Genomic DNA, 22,169 nt, shown 5'->3' on the forward strand with positions numbered 1-22,169 from the left:
CTAGATATGCATTAGGAATCCCAAAGGACGCCGGGACTGGTCCACGGCTTGAGTGCACCCTGAGCCACCGCAGTGCCACAATCATGGGAATGTGTTGGACTTGCAGTCTTCGTAATTGTGACCTGGAACAGACACATCACGTATGTATTCTAATCCCCCATTTTCTCGGGAAATCTGAACATTTCCCCCAAAACTTCAGTCTTAAACAGTTTCAAAGCTAAACTTCTGTTTTTGTTGTTGTCGCTTTTTCTGCAGTTTAGCAACCAGGTCTGTTTTTTGTTTGTTTTGTTTTTTAGTTACTCAAACCAAGTGAGAATTGCTGGCATCTGTGTGGACATTGTTATTAATCAGAGGTCTGTGTCAAGAGAGATGTTGGGATAAAATCAAGTTTGCTACCCAAACCTCCTCTACCCCAGTGTGGGCGGACAGAGGAGTGGGCACAGGTTAGAAGAAAGAGAAACAGAATAAAGAAGGAAACGTAGAAAAAGCAGCTTCCTGTCCCAATCCACATCTTCACAACGACTCCACCAGTATGCCTTTCCCTTCACTTCAGTTAGAGCAACCCACGCTGGCCTTTCTAGGGAATCCCCCCTGAAGCCCAGAGAACCCATCCACTTCTGTGTAAGGAGCATCCTTACAGCCCCTCAGCACCCCTTGGATGATGGCTTAGCCTTAACCCACCAGACACCATCTACAAGACAGACATTAGGGCCTCATCATTCTTCCCTCTCAGAAGATGGGTGGGAAACCTCATGCATGAACATTCATCTCAAAGGCAGACAAAGAATTTAATCTCAGCCTCTGAGTGTGGGCAAGTCCGTCCTGAAAAGCTGTGCTGGTTTAGATGGGCTATGGTAGGAAAAATTATTTTCTTTAGTACAGAGAGATTTCAGAGTTTCAAAAGAGAAACTTGGTAAATCTTGTCCTGTTTGGCAGATGCCACATAAGATACTCCCACCTCCCCTTCCTCTCTGCTGTGTTTGAAAAAGGCCCAACATTCCTTAAGGAGCAGTCGGGGAAAGGGGGTGGCAAGCTGTGATACCTCACCAAAAGCCATAGTGATTTAAATATTCCCAGACTTGGCCTAGGATGAAGTGCCCCCTCTATGCTGGTTGGTAGCATTAAGGCAAGCTGGGTCCAAACTTACTGATCATTGTTCAACAAATTCAGTGAATGCCTATGAATTGCAACACTGGGCCTGTGATGAAACAAAGAAGAATCCTGCCCTTAAGGAATTTATGTCCCAGAGAAGACATAAAACATGTACATACAGCTTCTCATAATAGAGAGTGTTAGCAGTTCCGAGGAAAGGAGCTATTCATCACCTCTGCTTGGGAGGGGTAGTGGGGGGCAGAGAGGGAAAACTTCGTGGAGGGGGTGGCTCTTGAGCTGGATCTTGGAGGAAAGACAAAATTTGGAATGTAGGCAGGAGCGAGAAAGGGAAGAATGTCAATCTAGACAGAGAATAAGGAGTTAAGAGAGAAAAAGAGAAGAGAATGTAAAGGAACAGGAAAAAATGGTTCTGATACAAGGAACAGTAAGCAGCTCTGTCTGATGGAAGCACAGGCGCGGAGCAGACCTTCTGATCCACAAAGCAGAAGGGAGGTGGGGCCAGATCCTGACAGCTTACCACTTCGGGTCAGGCATCTGGAACCTGACCAGCTGTGGGGAGGAGTGGAATGTCTGAGAATTGACACGTTTAAAAGTTTGCTTCTGGAAGTTCTAAAGTGGATTAGAAAGGAGAGGCTGGGTTTTGACAGATCAGTTCGGACGTTAGAATATAGAGCAATAAGGCCTAGTGTGAAATGTGAACGGAGAGAAGGGGAGGGTACCACGGGGGAGAGAGCTGTCTGCAGGTTCAAGAAGGAAAGCACAGTGCAGACACGCTACAACATAGACGACCCTCATAAACATCCTGCTGGGTGAAAGACACCAGACACGAAAGGGCACGTATCGTATAATTCTATTTATGTGAAATGTCCAGAATCGGTAAATCCATAGAGACAGAAAACAGATTAGTGGTTGCCAGGGGCTGGGGGAGGAGGGGTTGGGGAGTGAGTGCTAATGAGTACAGGGTGATGAAAATGTTTTGGAACTAGATAGAGGCAGTGGTTGCACAACACTGTGAAGGTACTAAATGCCACTGAACTGCACACTTTAAAATGGTTAATTTTATGATATGTGCATTTCACCTCAATAAATAAAAAGAAAGAAAGCACAGCTACACGTACGTGCCTGACCACGAGCAGTCTTCCTCCAGCTGGGAAGCTTTCTCTCTTTGATGGACGATGTGCCTTCAGCAAGGATGCATGTGGCCAGGAGAGGTCAGAGCCTGGGCAGGAGGCAGAGGAGGGAGAGAGGAGTGCCTGCCCGGGAAGTGGGGAGAGGAGGAGAGAATGGTGTCACAGAGCTGAAGGTTGGAAAAGCTTTATAAAAACTGGGTCTAAAGCTGCAGAGAAGCCAAGAAACACATGCACAGAGAAAAAGCCCTCGTTGGAAGCAGCCAGTTGGGATGGGGCCAGAGCAGTGTCCTCTGCTCCTGATGCAGCGTCTGCCCTGAGCTCCAAAAGAGGGGGGTAGCCAGTGTCTGTGGGGGACCCAAGACTTCCCTGACGCTCCTGGATGAGTCTGCGTGTTCACATAAAGACAGTTCCCAGAGGGATGAGTCTCAAAAGTCAGGTCTATGGACCGTCCACCTAACTGCCAGAGCCAGGGCTGAATCAGTGGCCACCCGGGGGAGCTCGGCCAACAGGTGACACTCCGTTAAACTCAGCTGGGTCATGGGTATTTCAGACAAATAAGCTAATGTGAGAGGGAAAGATGAAGGGGAAAGGGTCGTGGAAACTTGCTCTGGGAGGGTCCTGCATACACTCTTGGGGCAGTGAGGATAAATGTTGCTGCAAGCTGGACCTTTCCTGGTGGGACCTCCAGATCAGAGGCGCCCTACTGGACTTGTCAGAAGTGTTTCTGACACACACACACCCACGCGCACACCCCCCCTGATGGTGAGAATGTGCTCGCCATTCTCTGCTCTTCACTGAGGAAGGCATGATCATTCTTGTATACCTTCTCCAAGAGTCTCTCGGCCCTTAAATGCTAGGTCGTAAAGCTGGAAACTGGAGCCGTCTTTCCAGCGACCCTTTTGCTCCTCGGTTGTCCTTTCAAGCCTGTCTTGGCTCCTTCTCCCCCGTGACTGGAAGCCCTCATGTGGAGGGGCTGTGTAGAAGGAACAGGGCCGAACATCCGTAAGTGTTCATTATATTGTCAAGTGTCAACAGCTTTTATTTCACTTTTAAAAAAATGCATCTAATTTTTCTCGCGTTGGCACTTTTTTACTCTCTACGTGATATGTTCACTTCACAGAAAAGCTGGATTATACCTGATGAGTATTAAAAAAATCATAATTTTTAAATTGTCCTCCTTTCCTTTCAGAGTTCTTTGTGCTTCCTTGGGGGAGGGAGCTTTGGACGTGTACCCACAGAAAAGCTGCTACAATGCAATAAACCCTTTAGTGAGATTTCAGCCTTATTGAAAGTCTCTAGTGATACATTCATGTTCTTTGTTGTTTTTCCCACAGTTACTCAGGGTGACAACTGCATTCTGTACACTAGAACATTAATTTGTCACTACTCTACCGGTGTTTGAAGAATGGTTTGATTTATTGTTTGGTCTGAGATTTAACGTCTTTAAAATATCTTCCTGTTCCATTAAATAATTATAAACTACCTATAATACTTTGAACAATCAGGTTTATTCCCAATAGATGTTGGATATTAACATCCCCAAGATATTTTATGAACTAAATAAAGAATGCCTTTATATGTGCACAATAATTTTAATCCTCTCTTGGCATTATCGGAGCATTAATAAAGTCATGTGATTTTTTTTTTTTTGCAGTCAGCCATTGAGAAGTTAACCTATGATTACCTAAACTTGTTTCACTTCCCACCACTCATTAAGGTAAGTAAGATTTTTTCTTATTGAGAGTACGCTACTTTTATGGACATATGCACCTGCCACATCCACACCTAAATTTGCTAATGTCGGGAACCGTTCTTTGAAGTAAAATATAATCCTATCTGTCCAACAAAAGGCTCTTTGAGTGAAGCTTAGGATGTGCATAAATTGAACACCCTTGTTCCCTGCAAGTTGAAATATTAACAATATATTCATGATAAGAACAACACATGTCACCTTAATGGCTAGGGGATATAAGTGCTAACATTGTGGGTTAAGTCCTCTGGCCTCCCACCTGGCTCTGGAGACCTTTGTCCAACACATAAGCCACTGAAGGAATTCACATGAGAGCTCTGGATTATCCCTTGCATTGGGGGCTTGGAGGTTTATTGTTTGAATAACATGGTAGTATACTTAACATATTATTTTGAATATAGTCTAAAGGTATACAGCATACTTTGTTATAAAATTAGTAGATACTTGCAATTAATACACAGATCTCATATTCACTAACAACTATGGTTTTCCATCTCTAAGCCCTTGAAGGTTCATTTTGTTCCTCTGCTTGGTCCTCCATCTGCATCTGCTCTAGGAACTGCATAATTCCTCTTTGGGAACAGTTTGCGTGTATCTTGAGTGCTGTGGAACTCTCAAGGTGAAGTCTCACAGTGCATCTCCAGGGGCTAAGTGCATTTCTAGGGTAAAATTGCACAATGCAAGGTGCTTTGTGAAAAATGTAAGATGGTCACATTTAATTTGTAGTTCATGAGATAAATCATTTGGAAAATTCTCAGAGGCTTAAGATGTCATTTCTCTTGCTTTAAATAATTATAATCTGTAGCTTAATCCAAAATAACCAAAAGTTAAACAATAGATTAGAATGGAAAAACTAGTGCTGAGAAATCATCTCCTTTACATGAGAAGTAAAAGTGTAAACGCTATCTAGAATAAATGGTGCTTGGTTTTCTGTTTTAGGACTCAGTAGGTGAACCTGAAGAAAATGAGGAAAAAATAGTGAACCTTGAACTTGTTTTTGGTTTTCACTTGAAACCAGGAACTGGCCCACAGGTAAATCACATTTTAAATCCTTTGGATAAATTTCAATCTAATGTACTCTCTTTCTCTCCTGGAACTCCATGGTTTTATACACCCTGCTACCAGCTGGTAACTTGATTTTGAGTAAATTTATAGACTTTATAAAATAGAATTTAGTTGAAAGGCTGCCAGCTGCCTCTGTAATCCAATCTAGGAATCTTACTCTCTCGTTCAGCCAAAGAGTCCTGGGTGAGGCCACCCAAACCCTCAAGGAAATTCACAGCAAATGGTGGACTGGGTTGAGGGGGGGCGGCGCGCAGTGGATACCAAAGTGATTGTTCATGCTGCTGGCATCACAGCTTCCTGATTCCTGTTTCTTAAGGGGGATCAGTGTTATAATACTGGGTGTAAAACAACACCGAGAATGGAACCGCAGGCAACGTGGAAACCCAAATTAACAGCTCTGAACAGGACGGCAGGGCATCTGACCAACACTCATTCCATCAGGCTTTCACTTTATGTTATTTTTAGAGGATGGAAAAATGATTTGACCTAGGTGGCGTATGAATTGGAATCCTAATAAGTTTGTGTTACTTTGGATTACCATAAATAGCTAGTAATAATGATAACTTCTATTACTAGACCACTTATTGTGTTCCAGGCATACAGTATTGAGGTGTAGATGCTATTTTCCCCCATTTTACAGATAAGGAAACTGAGGCTCAGAGAGGTTAAGTAACTTGCCCAGGAGTTCCATGGCTAGCACGTAGCAGAATAAGGATTTGAACGCAGGCCTTTCTGACCCCAGAATCAAGCTCGTAACTGCTGCACTATTTGGACCTTTTCTTTGAGGCAGCCAGGAGACCTGGTAAATACAGCTCCTCACAACCGGCAGCCAGTTGCTCTGGAAGGGCCAGTGTAGGCTCAGCTGGCCCACAGGCCCTTCACTAATTAAGTCCGACTCACCCCAGGGCATTCCTGGAACCAGTGCTTGGGAATGGCTGGAAATTGTTGAGTTTCACCTGGGGCTTCAAAAGATGCTCTTTCTAGACACCTGTCAGAGTGTCTTGTCTGTACCGCTGCAGGTATGTTGATAATTTTGCTGAATGGAAACCTTTACCTCCCTTGTTTTGACCACATAACTTGGTTGAGTGAAGGCTGTTCTGACTACAGGTTTCTTGTATATGAAGACTCTTCTCCCTCTGCGAATGGGTCACTGTCTATTCATTCCTGTTGTTAGAAGCAGCTACAGAAAGGGGGCAGGAGAGTAAGTTCCTCTCTCTCCAGCAACACCCAGGGGCCCTTCTAACCCTGAGATTCTGCAGCTGTGGGCACCCCTAAGTCCATCTGATGGTAAACAAATTGCACAGTTTCATTTGCCTTATTTAGTATCCTGGACTCCACAGCACTTAATTTATAAGTACCCTGTGTTTAAACTTTTTTATGGCTTGTAAGTGGTAAAAGAAAAGGGAAGAATTTTCTGGAAAGAGTAGTTTCAACCAAGAAAATAATTTTCAATTAACAAATAAATGACTTGTTAATGTGGAAAACTGAAAAATATATTTTTTAGTAAAAATCAGAAGCTATAAATGATATTTGATACCAAATACGGTGGTCTGTTTTTGACCATAATTGTGTAGACTTCTTGAGTCACTGCCTATCCACAAGGCCTAAAGTCATAATTTTTGATATTGTGCTCATCCTTGATCACTCATGCAAAGTAATAATTTCATCCATTCATTCAGCAGACATTTACCTAGGACCTACTGTGTGCCTGGCTCTATGCCAGACACTCAGACTACAAAGTCAAAAAGTAGTCCCTGCTTGCAAGGGACCCATAGCTTATCAGGAGAAAGAGACAAGATCAACGAATGGTTATAATACAGAATGATGCATTTTGACAGCATCGTACGCCTCATTCAGTGGAAGCACACTGGATGAGCACTGAAAGCAGATGCAGAAAGGGGTCAGAGGGAGATCTTGAAGTGTTCTTGGTAGAAGTGATACTTGACCTAGAATTTGAAAACCATTAGCAATTATTAGGTAAGGAGAAGACACTGATGGCAAAAGGAACAGCATGTGCAAAAGCTCAAAAGCATGAAGCCAGGAAAACACAGGGAGCTCTTCTTTGGGCGAATTGCTGAGACCTCACAACGCAACTTAAGCATCACTCCCTCTGGGACAACTTAGCATGGAGCTGGTAGAGCAGTGTGGTGAGAGTTAAGGCCAGAGAGGTGGCTGGCAACCAGAGAAAGAAGTGTCTTATATGCTAAGCTAAGGAGTTTGAAGAATTTTAAGCAGGGAGTAGATAGGATCAGATTTATGTTTTTTAAAGATCTCTCAAAAGCACAGAGGAGGATGAGTTGGAAAGGAACCGGGCTAGAGTGAGAAAGATCTGTGAGCAGGTAGGGCAGACAACCAGGTGAAGAGGGACGTGGACTTGAGGCTGTGGCAGTGCCATGGAAGTGCCATGGGTCCAAGGACACTGAGATGGAACTGATCAGACCACTGTCACTAGCTGGAGATGGGGTGAGTGATGGGGAGGAGCCAGGATGGTGCTGAGGTTTCCAGCATGGGCAGCTGGATAGATGATGTGATAATGTAATAGATCAAGAGTGAAATATACAATGTGGAGGTAAGGCCAAGGAGCTAAAAGTGAATGGAATGGGTGAGGTTAATCAGGAAAAGGTTTTTTTTAGAAGGAATGAGTTTTGAAACAGGGCTTGAAGGGGGTCGTGGTCATTTGCAAATGATTTCCTGAATATAATGTGTAAAGCTTATGCTTAGAGAGTACTTCTTTCTAAAGAGCTCAAGTTATTCCATAAATGTCATCTCATTTATCTCATTGGCATTTCTGTGAGGTGCAAAAGGCACAGTATTATCATCCCTGATTAGGAAACAGATAGCAAGAGAAAGTGTGTTATCAGCCTAGGCTGAGGCGAGGACAGAGCCGAGACCAGAAATTACATCTTTATTATTGCCTTTGTATTAACATGTGCCAGCTCTCATACCTGACCCAAGATTTTTGAGCCATCTGTAAACTTTCATAAAATAATCCTAGAATAAATTACTATCCAGTTCTAAACCACCCAGTTATGCCAACCTATACACCTTTGCCTTATGAAAGATTTTCTCACAAATGTGCTTTAAATTGAAATTCCAGTTCCCCACATGAAACCCTTGTTACCTTGACCCTTAAAGGTAGAACCCAAGAAAAAAGACTTCCCCCAAATCCCAATTAACTGAGTTCTCATAAACCCATCTCATGGAAAAGGTGAAGCCTTTACCCCCATCTCCATGACTAGAATAAGTTACAAGAGAACACTGGAGCCTTGGAAGTTCTCTCCAAACCTGAGTTTGCATAGCAGGGAGATTTGCTTGACCATTTCACCTTTCCTTTTACAAATAAAATGAAAGATGTGTTCTAATGGCAGCCATTGGGAATAATGTAGGACAGTGACTTTATTATGAAAATAGTAGCTACATTTTCCCCTTGCAGCTGAGGAGGACCACCAGCTCACTGCCACTTAACATTGGTATGTCATTTCAGTCACTGGCCTACTAAGAGGAAACAATGAAAATATGACCTTATACACAAATATACAAATGTATGTGGAGAAAAAAGACTTTCATCGTAAGACCTGTCAACCTTTTGGTCTAAGAATTCAGATTAAATCCTTTTTTTTTAGCCTCATTTACAAATAGATGAATTATGGCACAAAAGGGAGGTTGATTCACCCAACTGAGGGAAGCCACTCACATTTGAGAGCCTGTGCCTGCTACAGTGGTCACGAGCTGCTGCGCGAGGCCTTGCCCGTGAACTTAGTCGTACCGCCACACCCCTCTGGATGACCAGGCCCCGCCAGACTCTAGCACCACATACACTCCGAGAATTCTTCCACAAATGAAGGGTCCTTTTTCCTTTCCTTTTTTGAGACAACCTGGCAGGGAAAATGATTGGACCAAAAGCTTCACTGACAATTTACATTAAGTAAGAATGGGTTTTACCTATTTACTTGACCTATTTCTAAAGAGTAAAATCAATTATTCATTTAAATAACATTGTATCTTGAGGCAGCCTTGAAATTATGACAGTGAAATTGGCAGAAATTGGTCTTCCTCAGCTCAGAAGTTTCCCGTGCTAGGGGCTTGAAATTCTTATGATAATTTTTGTTAATTCATACCTCTGCCAGACACTGTGGTAAGTACTTTGCAAACATTTTTCTCATGTTATTGTTACAACCCACCATCCTAGGGAGCATTATCCCTGTATCATCCCAGGAGGAAACAGAGGAGGGGAGAGGTAAAGTTCCTTACCCTGAGTCCCCACCTAGCAAGGTGCAGATCCAGTCCAAGGCCCCAACTACGGTGTCAGACTGCCTCTTTTTGGAAAGTATCATCATCCCCCAAGATAGGTATATTGGTAATAAAAAGGAAAATTTTTTTGGTCAGTTAATACTAAATTACCACTATTTTTGTTTTGTGTGCAAAGTGCCTTGTGTTTTGTAATCTAAGGCATTTGACTTGGCACAAAAGGGGTTCCCAGCATCTCAGGCAGCTTCACATACTCCCCAGGGCAGCAAACACCCTTTTTTATTGAAATATTCAGCCACATAGAGTTTATTATTATATCTCTTATAAACTCACCAGTTAGGAATATTGATTCTCAAATTGCCAAGGAATAAACTATCAAATCACCCAGTAGCTTTCTCACCAAGATCTTTGAGACTTTGTGTCATAAAAATTCAAAAGCAGAGTGATGAAGGAGCTATTTGGGAGGCTGTCCATTCCCTGTGAGTGCTGGACAGCCACACACGGTGTCCCTCACGTCCTTATTCCCTCTTCTCCCCGGTGAGGCAAGGAACCCTGATTGCGGCTGGGCTCCTGTGGGTCTAAGTTGATTATCTGCCCTGGAGAAGAGACCGGGGTTGGGGGAGAAGCCTTGGAAGCAACACCCTTTCTCCCCCAACACCCTGGCTACAGTGGACCCTTAAATAGAGATAGGCTTCCAGACTCCGGTACCTCCCTCCAGATCACCATCACTTCCACCTTCCTTTTGAGAGGTATTTGGAAGGAGCAAGCGAACCAGGAAGAGAAAATAAGAGGAAGGTTTTGAAGAGGTGGAAGCAGAACTAACTGCCCGCATCAGAGCGGAGGGCTTTTCCCGTCCATCTTCTCCCTCCCCTCCTTCCACCCGTCATCGTTAGCACCTGGCCCCCTTCTTCCACTCCCCACCCCAAGAAATTCAGTCAATAGTTCTGCTTCTCTGGTATTTCATCTATAGGTTAAAAATGCTTTTTACAAATACTTTCCACTTACTGTTGTGCTTTTAGATCTTTATTAGACTGCTTATAAAATATTGCATTTAATAAACTTAATTGAATCTCCAGGCCCTTTCTCAGAGCAGTATAAAAATCAAAAACTGTCAAATAGGGCTTTTTTTCCTATTGTGTAATTTTTATGAATGGATAGATAAACATGAATAAAATAACAAGGCACAAAGAAAAGGATTTTGTAAGGAAGTAAAAAGCCAACACCTTTTGTAAGTTTCAGAACAGCTAAAAGCAGTGCTTTCCTTTACTTTGATATGTCTTGTGTTTATTAAAAACTAAGTGTAGGGAAGTTTATTTCCCATGATCAGCTATTTTTCGGGGGAACAATGTATGTACACACACATGTGTTTTTGTGTGCCTAAGGATATGAGCTTGCAGGGGTAGTGTTCTATAAGAAATACAAGTTTTAGTTGACAGCAAAGGAGCCAGTGCAGTGCAGAATTTCACTACAAGACTTGCTGCTCATTTCTAATTAGAGTGTGGCGATGGACCAGCAGGTTGGGCAGCTTCCTCTAGAAGTAGAGCACAACTGGAAGAGGTGATCAGTATGTACTTGCTGATGGACTGATGGTCACGTGTAGGAATGGCTTGCTAGAAAATGTCTAACAACTGCAGAAAACCACCCTAACTTGTAGTGTTTGCAGATTTCCATGGTGTAAATACTCCCACCATGGCCGATTTCAAGTTACCAGTCTGACATCACTGAACTTGAAGTTGGGAAGACCTGTGAGCAATCAGCTCATCAGAGCTGGCTCCAGCACCCTATTGGATCATTCCTAGTCTTCTTAATCAAGATTATGAATTCCTTTAAAAATAACGAAGAGCAAGGAAGTATACATGATAAAACATAGGTTTGTTAGTTTCCAGCTATAATAATATGTGTAGTTAGCGCAGAGAGAGCTCCAGTCTCCCAATGAATCCATTGTTGGCTGAGATCTGCTTGGGTCACCATTGGCTCATAGAGATACACTGACCATTGTGTAGGAATCAAAAATTAGGATCTGAGTTTGTAAAAAGTACGAATATACTTATGGAAACGGCAAAACAAAATTTAAATTTGTGACTGTCTTGTAAAAATGTTGGAACAGTCACAGTTGTTGACTCCATGATGACAGGCACAGTTGTTGATAATAATAATAGAAGAGATCTTTGCTTTTAGAAGTGGGTTTTCCAAAGCCTCTGGATCACTGTGAGTTCTGCAGAGAAAAGACCTTGATGACTCACAGTGACCTGTGTTTTCTGAACAAAAAATTAGGTCTTGAGCATAATCAACTATAAAAGAGACAGATTATTTGAAATGAAATTAAAAGCACTGTGTTAGAAACGCAAAGATGTATGATAACCATGTCAATCCTAGATATTAGCATTTGGGCTGAAAATAGCTCACCTGGTCAACAGTGTCTACTAACTAGGCCAGTGTTTTTTCAAAAACCATATTTCTTGGAGTTACTTCTGGAGACATAAGAGTTGGGAAGAGAACTTAGTAGATAGAAGAGCTGTTTTTATATTTTGAGGATCCTGGGGAAAAGTTTATTTGCAGCCCATTTTCCGATATTAAAAAAATTTTAAGCAATTAGTTAAGCCAGACCACCTTCTCTCTTAGTTAAGAAATGCAGTCTGAGATAGAATAGATTCTTAATTATTCAGAAATCAATAGCAAGACTTACTATTCTTTTTTCCGAGATGAATACCTATTAGCTTCCAATTTCAAATACAGTTTAAAAACGATAAAAAACCCCTTTCCAAACATGTCAACTGACATCTGAACCATCTCAGGTAGTCAAGTGTGTAATGCATCATATGAAAGTATGTCTCAATTGATTTGTTTTACTATATTTTAACATCATCCCTGAAGTCCCTTTTTCGTGCATAACTCAAATAACAGCCCCAAAAAAGGCAATATAACAACCGTATCTCCACTGGTGTCTAGCTGGCACCAATCTGCCCTGACCTTAGACATAAGCCATTGTTAAGGGTATAACGCATTTACATATTTTGCAATAAAACATCAGTTATTTGCATTACTGTGTCAAGTTTTATTTGATTCTTTCACCTAAAAATGACTCATTTTCCTTTCTTGTATTTTAAAAACCAACTACTCTAAGCTTGTTTGAGAATAATCAAAAATTGCCCATTTAGCTAGAAGTCATTTTCTTTTCAAAAGGCAAATGTTATTTAATCTTTCAGCTGTTCATTGTGCCATCATAAATACTTTCTTTTCAGCACAGTTGTGGGGACTGAAATGAGCCCACTAATTGCCTCCCATTTCGACTGACATGTGGTGGTTTAGTGGAAAGAGAACACAGCAGGAGAAGGAAATAGGAGGCTGAGAAAATGAGAGCTAATTATTTTCACTGCCTCATGTCAGGCTCTGTGTCAGCCTTGTTTTTACAAACTGGAAGGTTTAGCACTAAATAAAACAAACTGGCGTCATGTTTTTATATACTGGCAGTGTCATGGAAGCAGCTGCACATCTCAAAGACAATATAATGCCTGCGTTCGCATGGACACCATCTGACAGACACTGTGAGCCACGGCTAATGAGGACATCACAGTGGTGCCAAGTGAAAGGTGCTGAATTATGTATGATTCTTCATCAGTACAGCAATAGTCCTGTACATCATTATGAGACATTGTTTTGCTGAAGAGATTAAAACATTCTTAGTTCCAGACCCTGCAACCTATATGCGCTGAAAGAGGTTATTAATGGAATTTTTAGGGAGAGTTTCTTGTGGATTTCTTTTTGGTTGAAAAACAAATCTCGCGGGACAAAGCCATGATGGGTCATGACACTGTATAGATAAAGAAGAGAAGCAAATTAACCATACTTGCATTATCTTCCTTTTAAAGGCAGCATAATAAAATAGAGTGTAGCGGGGTTATACATAATGATAAATAACCCAGGTGCTGTCACGGGATGTTCCACTCTCCTGCCTTTAAAACAGCAGGTTCCAGCAGCTGAGCTAGATAATAGCAACGCATGTAAAGGAGCCTTTGGAGGCCTAAATCATCAACATCTTACTACTTTTAATACCAGCATGACCAACATTTCTATGATATTTTTATTTCATCTTGCGTTACTTCTTACATTTTGCAACAGTCGCCTGCTATGAGACTGTTTCCCTCTTTTCCCCCTCTTGAATCTTAAAAAGTTTATTCCAACCTCTGTATTTTATATTTTAAAATGTTTCCTCAGTACAGGCCTTTTCAAGGTGGAGGGACCTCTTTGCTAGAATCCTGAGGTTCTCTGGTGATTTTACCTTTTCTCCATTCATGGGGTGGTGTGGTGATGGGGATTTTAAAACCAGTATCTCTACCATTAGACTGGGCATGCCCAGGACTTAAATCCCAGTCCCAGCACATCTAAGTGAACTTGCTGGAAATCTCTACATTTGCCGAGCCTCAGTCTGCCCATCTGTAAAATGGGGACAGTGCTATCCATAACAGGGTAAGGCTGTAAGGATTAAATAACATGGATAAATCTCAAAAACATTGTGCCAAGTGAAAGAAGCCAAACTTATACGAGTGCCTACTGTAAAATTCCAATTTTGTGAAATTCTAGAGCCAGTAAAATTAATCCATGGTGATAGAAATTGGAACAGTGGGCACCTCTGGTTGTGCAGGGGGATCCACTGGGAAAGAAGATAAGGGAACTTTCTAGGGTAGTGGAAATATCTTGCTTGTTTGGGTGGTGACACTGGTATATACATTTGTCAAAATTCATTGAACTGTGCACTTAAAAATCTGTGCAGTTTATTGTATGCAAATTACACCTCAATAAAAAATACATCGAAAACAATTTTTGTTTGCACCCTTCAGGTAAAGGTGATCTGTAGGAGCTTGAAGCCTAATTTGGGATCTGTTTCCTTCTGAAATGTCCTGAATAATCTTGGCCCTAGATTTTTAAAAATTTATTTATGGTGTTCATATTTGCAATAAACTTTGGTAGGAAAAAAAGTAGACAGAGAGAAATTGTTGTCTCTGAATTTCCCAGAACTTAAAACAATATTTAAAGTTTAATTTTTGTGCTACTTTCAATCCCTTTTTCTATTTGGAAAATTTACCTCTATCTTGATTTTTTCCTTTTATTTTCTCCCTCCCTCCTTTCCTTCCTTCTATCCTTTCTTTCTTTTTTTTTTTTTTTTTGTAAGAGAGAGAAGGGTTATCGATGTTTGGTGTCACTTGTACCAGCTCAGAACTCCAAAGAATTTTAAACAGTTTGCAAAGAATGTAATAGTGACTTCTCACAAAGAGATACTTAATTTAGCGTTAACTGAGTGTTGTGTAGGATTTTATCTTCACAGTGTTAAGAGTTTCTGTTTTACTTGGCCAGGAATCTTAATTCAGAAAATTTTTTCACGTAATCGGCAATGCTGAAGCAGTTCAAACGGAATGCTTTCTTATCCTCCATTAACCACACACTTGGTCCTAAAATTATCTGAGTATTTCAGCAGCTGCCCAGATAAACAGTACATATCCTGGGCACCCAACAGAATTGTCATTTTTTTCATCAGTTTCAAATGCAAAAATTCCCCTCTCCCCAGTAAAATTCCATACATTTCTTGTAGATTTGCACTGAGAGGCAGATTAGCTAGTAAGAAGGTTTGGATAACTATTTTTTGCTATTCAAAGCTCTAACAAAGAACTTCCCAGTGCCCTGCTCTGCTCCTGTGTCAGTGCCTTTTCCTTATTGATTAGTAATTAGCACGCCCTAGAAAGGTGCATCAAGATACACATTTGAACAGTGGGAATGTCCTCTTGGATGAGAATCTGGTTATGAAATAAAAACCCATGGTGGTCAGGACCTGTCCCATGATTTGCTTATACAACTAGGTGGGACCGGGTTGTTTCTAGTTTGGAAAGTGAAAGTCATGCGTAGCCACGAAGCCTAAGCCAGGGCCGGAGAAAAGTGTTTGTGATTCCAGATACTGGCCAGATCAATCAAGAAAAGGAGCATCAGACAGTGGAATGGCACCATATGAACTTTTGACAATGATCTTTTTCAACAATGGATGGAAAGATTGGCTATGTTGGACTTACTAGAGACTCAGTATTTCAAACTCTGCCATGGAGGTCTATAAAGGAATTCACCAAGATAATTTGGACAATTTGCCGACTTTGTAAGATGGAACTTCTCAGAACTGTAATTCTTACTTTTGTTAATCCAAAAAAAGGAAAAGTTTAGGATTCAGAAAAGACTGTGGGGAACCTGCTCTTCATAGCACCATTAGACCACCTTGATTCACTTCTGAACTCCACCACATGCTCTGTCTGTGATCTTGATCAAGTTACCTCATCTCTCTACGCTTCAGTTTTCTCATCCAAGATAAGGCTCTCTGGCTGTCAATCACATTTTGTGGCCATTGTATCTCTGGATTTCTGATGGATTCTATTGGTAGGGCCACATCAGGATCTGTGGAAGCAGGAAAGGGCAGAATAGGTGTTATAAAATCCATTCATGTAAGAAGATACAAGTTTATTCCTTCTATTTATTTCATAAAAGCAGTTGTTGTTATGTTGCCACTTGGCTGCACCTTCTTCTTTTTTTCAACACTGATGATTCCCTGGTCCCAGTTACTCAGTGCCCTCTGGATCCCCAAACTCCTGCCCAAGTGAGATGCTCTGACCCAGCCTGCCTGTTCTGGCCAGATCCCTACTCTAGACACTGTTTGTAGCTTCCTGCCTGTCAAAGTTCCCTTACCTTCTGGCCCACTCCTTAGATGACTGCTAGATGATGGGCCAGTTAGTCTAATAAAACTAATGGGAGCTGTGTTGGTAACCAATATTGGTAACAATGATAATTTCTCCTTTTTGAGCTCCTAATTTGGCTCTGGCACAGTGCTGGGTACTTTATTTACATTATTTAATCCTCACACAACACAACAACCCACTTGTGAACAAGGAACACTGAAGTTCAGACAGGTTACATTACTTGGCCAAGGTTGAGAGGGAAAGTGACAAAACTGAGATTCAAGCTCAGGTAGTTGGACCTTAATCTTGTGATCTTTACCTCGCCCCTTGCTGCTCCCCCAGTAATGGTTTAATGTATACTCCTTGTCTATATTGTTTTCATTTTAACACAAATCATCAATGCCTTAAACCAGATGAGTGAATAACAGGGCCATTTCAGACTGCCAGGGGTGAAATGGTTTTGGAAAAGGAGTCCTTTGAGGCCCCCATGGGCCTTCCCAGAATGCAGGTTGTCTGCTTTTGAATTCTTCCAATTCGGATTGAAAGTTGGTCACAGATGTGCAAAGTGACTCTTGAACGTTTCCGATTCAAAAATCAATACCCACATTTCTGTCACTCACATCAAGCCAAGATCAATAGTTCACCCCGGGAAAAGTGAATGGTTTTTAAATCAGAGCCCACATTCCAACTACCTGGTCCCTATCACTACCAAGAAACTGAAACGGTAGCAATTGTGTGTGTAAAATTCTATGTTAGGCTCATAAATACGTGGAATTGTTACTTTTAGTGATATTATTGATGATTTAATTCACATTATTTGTTATGAAAACCTTCGCAATGATCGATTGGTTAAGAACTCATTACATGGCCTCTCTCTGCATTCGTCCTGTGGAATTCAATAACCTGTTTAAATCTTGGTAGTTGTGAACAATGCCCATTAACAATTTATGACTCCCTGTGTAGCAAATATTCCAGGAATACCTGAGGGTAATTTGAAATTGAGCAGAATTTAAAGAATTCCATGACTATTAGTGGATTACTTTTCTTAACTAGGCAACAATGAAATCATAGATGCCCTGAAAATACTTAGGAGGTATGTCAGGGCATTGACAGATGAAGTTAATAATTTAGGTGAACGCCACATATTCTCTTTCTTTCTTGCTCAACTTTGTAACAAGCAGTACCTACTTTTTAATGAATGGATAATGCCCCTTTTGTCTTATAACCTCTTTGATTATAGTTTTATTGCTTCTGTAGCTATCTTCTTTTATGGTTCAGGTAAAAGGATTTCTTTCAGATAAGAGAAAAAGAATTGAAAAAGTAAAAGGTCTATAACCCCATTATGTAGATCCTTGTTTCTCCAAGTTGGACTTTGGGGAACAAAGAAGCAGTCGCTGCAGGAGAGGACATTTGGCCACTTGCTTTTTTGGTTGTATGAGCAAAATCTTCTCTGGTCCTTCTCCCTCCCGCCTGTTGTCAATAGCTGGTCCCATTATGGAGCTCTGAAACCCATCCAGCGAGTCCATCCTGCCACCCCTCCCAATTTCCCTTCCTGATTGGTATCTCCTCCAACTTTGGAGCCAGATAGCCTTGTACCGTTATAATCCCACCTCCATGACTTATTGGCCAGAAAACTCTAGGAAAATTCCTTAATCTCTCTGAGCCTCATTTTTCTCATTCACCTAATGGGAAAATAAATGTAACTTGCATGGTTATTGTGGAAATCAAGTAAAATAGCACAGTGTAAGTACCCAGCACCGTGCCTAGAGCACAGTAAGCGCTCCACAGGTGTGAATTCCCTCCTGCAGCCCCTTCTCAGCATAAGGCTCCTCTGAGCATGCACGCAGGAGGGTCTGATTCGGGTCATGGAGGAAAACTGGGCTAGCGAGATGGGAGAGCAAAGCATAGGGAATCAGGCATTTGCACACAGCTCAAGGTCTTTTAACTGTGCTTTTGACTAACTTAATTCCAAAACTGGACAGGCCAAAAAACAGAGCTAAGTAAACTTGTCTTTTCTAAGGCTTTTTCTTCCAGTCATTGCTTTGAAAAGGCTCTTGCAATTTCAGAGAAGAGCAATCATGACTCCAAACAGTCATTATCCTGCCCAGTTATCTCAGGGCCCACGTTGCCAGGGTAGCAGTGGCTCCCAAACAAAGAAATACTGAGAGATTTGTCAATTCTGAGCGACTAATTTGACTTATGTGAGCCAAGAGCTAGGTTTTCACATTATTGAATAGACCTTTTCCTCACTAATTAGCTCTCCATCTTGTGAATGCGGCTGGGCAAAGAGGGTCACTCCCCTCAGGCATGGGCCCTGCTCGGTTCTGCAGTTCCTCTAGAAGCGTTCCTAAAACATCAGGCTCCCCCAGCTTCCCGCTGAAGCCAACAGGTTTTCAACAGCCTCTTTGTTAGTGCTCCTCCATAATTTTGTCTGAGCCTGCTCAGGAAACATTCCTGGTCCGCTCCTATGACAGCATTTTCTAGTTTCAGCATGTAAGGTGCTCAGTACGTTCATCTCTCAGCATCCTTCATTCTTCAAATTATATAAGAGAGAAGGTGAATTTATGGTCCAAGGGTCAAATTTGGTACAAAGACATGAGTTTCTTTTTCCTTTTAGTTACATACACAGTGTTTATCCCTCAAGATTTTTATTATTAAATTTTTCATACAGCAAAGTTAAAAAATTTTAGAGTGAACCCTCGTATATCCACCTCCTGGATTCAACCATTAATATTTTACTCTCCTTGCCTTATCATATATCTATCCATCTATCTATCCCATTAGCCATCTATCAATCCCTATTTTTTTAGGTAATTCAAAGTAATTTGCAGACATCAGTACACTTCCTCCTAACTTCTTTAGTATGTTACAGTTCAGTAAGAAATGCACACATCTTAAGTATACATTCGCTGAGTTTTGACAAATGCATACACCTGTGTCACCCAAACCCTTACCAAGAGAACATTAGCACCCCTAAAAAGTCCCTTCGTGCCCCTTCCCAGTCAGTCCCCATCTGCAGAAGCAACCACTCTTCTGAATTTTTTCCACCATTGATTAGTTTTGTCTGTTCTAGAATATCATATAAATGGAATCCTTAGATTGTTCTTTTTTGTGAGATTTTATCCATGTTGTTGCATGCATCAGTAATTTTTTCCTTTGTAGTGCTGAGTAACATTACATTCTATGAATGCACCACAGTTCTTTCATTCTCCTGTTGATAAACACTTGGCCTATTTCCAGTTTTTTGGCTAATATGATAAAGCTGCTAAGAACATTTCTGTACAAGTCTTTTTTCATTTCTCTAGGGTAAATACCTAGGAATAGGTGTATGTTTAGTTGTATGATAAATTGCCAAAACTTTTCCCAGAGTGAGTGTACCATTTACACTCCCACCAACAATCCAGTAGCTCCAAATCCTGGCCAACATTTGATGTTATCAGTCTTAGCCATCTGGTGGCGTAGAGTGGTATCTCATTTTGGTTTTAATTTACATCCCCCTGGTGACTAATGGTGTAGAGAACTTTTTCATTATATGGTGGTTTCACTGAAAATTTAATTAGCATACCATTATTTAAAAAATCAAGAGGTTTCACGTAAGAATCCAGATATCCAGCTTTTCATGAGATATTAAAGGACCTAGCAAAACTGGGCTCATATTCCCACATGGGTACAATCAACAGAAGCTGAGTGGTGACTGTCCCTTTAGGGCAGTTACCCTTTAGATCCCCAGAGTCCCTAACTCTCCCCATAACTCCCCAGTACTTAGGCCAATTATCAATTGCCATACATCACCACATTTGCAGTGGTGTTTTCCTTCCTGTTAAGAGGAAAGTGAGCTATTATTTGAACCCATGTCATTATCAATACTGGAAAAGTGAAAGGTAGGTCAAGAAGGCCTTATATTTCAAAAAAAGTGGGAAGACCACATTTCTTTGTGTCAATGAAAAAATCTTTCTACAATGTTTAATATGTAAATTAAATGGGTCTATTTTGAAAGATTACAATTTAAGGCTCTGTAATGAAACTGCCTGGCTTTATTGCCTGGCCCCTTTAGAATTTTGAGTTTGTAACTCCTATAATAGAACACTTAAACTGATAAATTATGTCTCAAGACTGCACTAACTGGGAATTATTTAGATACATAAAGAGATCTAATTTCATGTCCTTTTATTCAAAAAGGAAAAAAAAAAACCCCACTCCAATAACACTTCATGTGTTATAAAACATTGAGACTAAAAAAATTTGTTTCACTTTCTCAAATTCTGTAATTTTGCTTTTAATTCCAGGATTGTAAGTGGAAAATGTATATGGAGATGGATGGGGATGAAATTGCAATAACGTACATCAAAGATGTAACATTCAACACTAACCTACCTGATGCAGAGATTTTAAAGATGACAAAGGTAGGGTTCTATTTATGGCTTAAAAGCTTTTTTGAATGCACAGATATCAAACAAAGACATTAAAATACCGCAGCAGTGTGCTTTTGTGTTTGTCGATGCTCACCTCAAGCTGGCTGTTGGAAGGTACATTTTATTTAGCAGTTGAGATCATAATAGTTTTTTGTTAAAATTCCACTTATGCTGTGTGAGCTAAAAAGTACTACAGAAAAGTGTCATTTAATTTTTTTTTTCTTCTACATTTCTTTTATGCTTATTCTGTCATTTATTAAAAGAAATTTGAATTTTGGGTCATGTTAAACTTTGAAAAACTTGTAAGGAGGAAGTCTTTCTTGGTTGTGTTCAATTTCTTGAAGGACTGAGAAGAGGCTATTCATGAGGCACATGTTGAAGTCTTGATGGCTTCCTTGAGTTCACACTTTATGAATTCCTGGAGTGGCTGGAGAGCATGTTACTACTTTAGGGTCAATGGTAGAAGCATGCCCACTAAAACACCGAAGAAAGACTTAGAGAAATGCTTAGCTTCTCCTTAAAATGGAAAAAAAATTCAATTCTGTCCCAATCATACTGAAAAAACACAAATGAGATTCAATTGTAGAAGGTGAACAACTCAGGTAAATACCCATGAGTGAATAGGACAGTCACCTAAACTTCACATAAGCCATTAACTCTAGTACACTGTTAACTGTGTGTTTGTGTTCAGTGAAGAAAATGGGGCTGGTAGCAAAGAAGAACCAGGGGACAAACACAAGTGGGGAAGTGAAAAGAGTCTTCAAAGCCACAGCATTAGACTTGCAAATGTGTTCCCTTCCCAGGCGTAAGATTGCTAAACACCCAAGTCCTTTTAATTTACAAGTGTATTCATCAAGTAGATAGATTTGATATTCATTGTTGGATTCCCCTGAGTAGCTGGGAGTTATTTCAGTGGTGTTATTTATCTGTAATGGTTATGATCTGGTTTGAACTTTCCCTTATTTTGTTGGGACATATGTTTTGATGTCTTGAAGACTGGACAGATACTTTCCCTTTCCTCTCCACCTGTGCCGTTGTGGGTTGCAGTTATTCATTGCTTCAGTGTCATTTAGAAGCAAGATCCAAGTCATTGCCTGCTAACAGAAGGAAGCTGCTCACAGCAAAAATAACAGAGTGGCGTTGTAAAACCGAATACAGGTGTTTCTGCTATAATGCCATATATGCATTCCCCAGGAACCACATCTTCTGCAAAATCACGTACCAACATTAACAGGGCTTATAAGAAAAATAGGGTTGGGGCAGATCATTCAAAATCTGTAGAACTTTTTAGCATCAACAGAAACAATAACAGTCCTAATGTAAAATAAAAAAGAGCCCAGTTAAATCTCTACCACATTTTCTTTGTACCCATCTCATGGCCAGTCAGTCATTTACAGCCTTAAACCTGGAATGAACGGGTGAGGTGGGGGAAGAGAGTGGAGGATCACTTCTAATAAACACCATTTTAATCAAAATTAAAATAGGATCCAAGGCATAGGCTTCTTCATTAATCCTTTGTTTTAATATAGTAGAGAAATGTCACCCCAGTTTCATTTGCACACACAGCTTTGCCGGATAGCCCTATATAGTGGAAAGCAGAGTGATTGTTGAAGCCACCAGCCAACCACTGCTCGCACTCAAGAAAGGCTCTTCTGGGTATTCTTATATTGTTAAAACTTTCTCTTAATTGTGAGCAAGCTTTCTGCTGATGCTTCAAAATATTAGCATGAATTAATGATAG

General features: G+C 40.8%; 1 protein-coding gene across 2 annotated transcripts in view; it reads left to right on the forward strand.

Moving 5' to 3' along the window:
• Positions 1-22,169, forward strand: part of MAP3K20 (mitogen-activated protein kinase kinase kinase 20) — a 172,137-nt gene that overhangs the window by 140,283 nt on the left and 9,685 nt on the right. For both annotated transcript variants that reach the window (XM_087435401.1, XM_004426630.3), the window contains exons 15-17: positions 3,898-3,960; positions 4,933-5,025; positions 20,303-20,419. In XM_087435401.1, the coding sequence (XP_087291527.1) occupies positions 3,898-3,960; positions 4,933-5,025; positions 20,303-20,419 (273 nt within the window). The remainder of the gene's footprint in view (positions 1-3,897; positions 3,961-4,932; positions 5,026-20,302; positions 20,420-22,169) is intronic.

Source organism: Ceratotherium simum, chromosome 9, assembly GCF_057802395.1.
Source record: "Ceratotherium simum simum isolate JZ-2026a chromosome 9, ASM5780239v1, whole genome shotgun sequence".
Lineage (NCBI taxonomy): Eukaryota > Metazoa > Chordata > Mammalia > Perissodactyla > Rhinocerotidae > Ceratotherium > Ceratotherium simum.